Here is a 2,343-nt window from a genome sequence, read left to right as displayed (position 1 = left end):
TGTTGTATTTATTACAATATAATACATGTGATGTGTATATTACTACATAATACATGTCATGTGTTTACTATATTACACACTAAGATTTTAAATGACCAATTAATTCAAGTCCTGACATTTCCTCTGTGACGATACTAATTATTCAAACGTTTGTATGAAATTACTTCCAATGTCTGAAGAGCTACATTATAACTTTAGATATGATACTTAGTTCTTGTGAAAGTTTATGACTCAGAAGAGAGTGTGTGTGTCGTTTTTTTTTTTTTTATCTTTGTTGTTGTTGTTGTTGTTTTTAATTATCCAACTGTGCTACTTTCCTCGGATTATAAAACACTTCTAATTTTTGAAAAAATAAAATTAATAATTGTTCTCATCAACTTACAGATACATAAGCAGGCTAAGAACTTTACGGCGTCATCGGGTGGGTCGCAGTCGGGGTAAATGGGTCGTAAGACGTAGAAGGAAAAGGTGAGAGCGACAATAGCTTGAGAGCAAGGCCTAACGATCATACACTCCACCCACAGCCGAATAAACGCCACAAATGCGCCGAAGGATTCCATAATATAGGCGTAATCGGCTCCCGTCTTGGTGATCATGCATCCTAACTCCGCGTAGCAGTACGCCCCAACCATGGAGAATACGCCGCAAATAATCCATACTATGAGGGACAGTCCAACGCTACCGGTTCCTTTTAGTACTCCCTTGGGCGATACAAAAATTCCAGATCCAATAATACTTCCAACAATCACTGTTATACCGTTCGTTAGGGTCATCTTCGGCTTTAAACAAACCGTCTCGTCATCTTTCTTGATGACGTTTTTGTCATCATTGCCTACAGCACCTTGCAAAGGATCGTGATTTTTGGTGTCTTCTCCCATCTTGACAATGTCACCTCAGAAACGACGAAGAACTACAAGTTAAGGTTCCGTTGTTTGCTGTTAGGCCTAATATTTTTTTTTCTTCTTTATACGGAAATTCTAGAGGAAGATTGGGTTATTCCTAAACGTTTAAAGATTGTGATAAATATTTTATGTCTGTGAAACACACGTGAAGCTCTCGCCCGTGTTTCTCAGGGCTGTCTTGTCAAATCCGTGCAGATTGCAGCGTAAATTGTAGCGTGCGAACAGTGCGCATGTGCATAAGGATATAACTTATTGGTCGTCAACGATTTTCGTCAACGTTATGTAAAGAGAAAGGCTAGTGGGCGGTAATTTACCGACAAAAAAAAAATCGACGAAAAATAAAGAGTCAAAGGCATGAATTTGGGAAAATAATTATCTCAATTTTATATTTAAAACTGTAATAATCGTGTTTAAGCTTTTTTCACAAACCTAAAGGATAAATCTTCCAGATAAAATATCTGAGCAAGAAAAAAAAAAGAGTATTCTAGAAGTTAGACCATGGGGCAGATGACATTTGAATAATAACCCCAAAATTGGCATTTTTATAACAAGGAAAAAAATTCAAATTTCTATAACATTAAAAACTAAAATACTTTTTTTTATAATTTGCGAAAAAGGCGACGTTGTGTTGGGCGTGGCTTTGTGGTTAGCATGCCCAGACTGTTAATTCAATGATAAACGGTTCGCGACCCATTCCTGCAAAAAAAACGCACCCTACACTTTTGGGCCGTGGGTGCGTTATAGGAGTGAAGGTCAAATCTCACTATTCGGTCAGACAACAGTAGTTCAAGAGTTGGCGGTGGGTGATGTTGACTGGTAGCCTTCCCTCTAATATCGTGCATGAGTTCCAAGTTAGGGATAAGTTAAAACATACGAACAGCAAGGGTACGTTTGGTCCTTCAAGGATATCCCTGCGCACGTATCCTTCGGCAAAAACTTGAATTTATTCTTTTAATTTACTGCCGACGATAGACTAAATCCGTAAATCAATCACAATATAACTGTTTGTTTATTTGCTGGGATTGACCGTATCATTCTAACGCCCCCATGGCTGAAAGCGCGAACATGTTCAGTAAAGGGATTCGATCCCGTGAACAACAGACTACGGGTGTTTAAAAGTATCAATCACAATATAACTGTTTGTTTGTTTGCTGGGACTTGCGCAAAGCTACTCGAGGGATATCTGCGCTAAGCAGTCCATAATCTTGAAGTGCTAGACTAGAAGTAAAGCAGCTAGTTAAAAGCACTTACCAATGGGATTGACCGTATCATTCTAACGCCCCCATGGCTGAAAGCGCGAACATGTTCAGTAAAGGGATTCGATCCCGTGAACAACAGTAAAGAAAACTAGTACGTTAAGAGATGTCTCCATCAAGCTAGTGAACCTGGACCCGCCGTGTCATGTTAGCATTTAAGAAACTTTACTGCTCCTCTGGCTGTA

General features: G+C 39.0%; 1 protein-coding gene across 1 annotated transcript; it reads right to left on the bottom strand.

Annotated features, from left to right (window-relative positions):
* Positions 1 to 308: 308 nt before the first annotated feature.
* On the bottom strand, positions 309 to 1,102 carry LOC111087014 (putative L-type amino acid transporter 1-like protein MLAS). Its single transcript, XM_022392097.1, has one exon. The coding sequence runs from the start codon at positions 876 to 878 to the stop codon at positions 324 to 326; it is 555 nt and encodes a 184-aa protein (XP_022247805.1). The 5' UTR covers positions 879 to 1,102; the 3' UTR covers positions 309 to 323.
* Between the last annotated feature and the right edge of the window lie 1,241 nt (positions 1,103 to 2,343).

The sequence above is a fragment of the Limulus polyphemus genome, unplaced genomic scaffold (genome assembly GCF_000517525.1).
Source record: "Limulus polyphemus unplaced genomic scaffold, Limulus_polyphemus-2.1.2 Scaffold1640, whole genome shotgun sequence".
Classification (NCBI taxonomy): Eukaryota; Metazoa; Arthropoda; class Merostomata; order Xiphosura; family Limulidae; genus Limulus; species Limulus polyphemus.
Note: the sequence above shows the minus strand (reverse complement) of the source record. Positions and strands in the feature narration are given on the sequence as shown.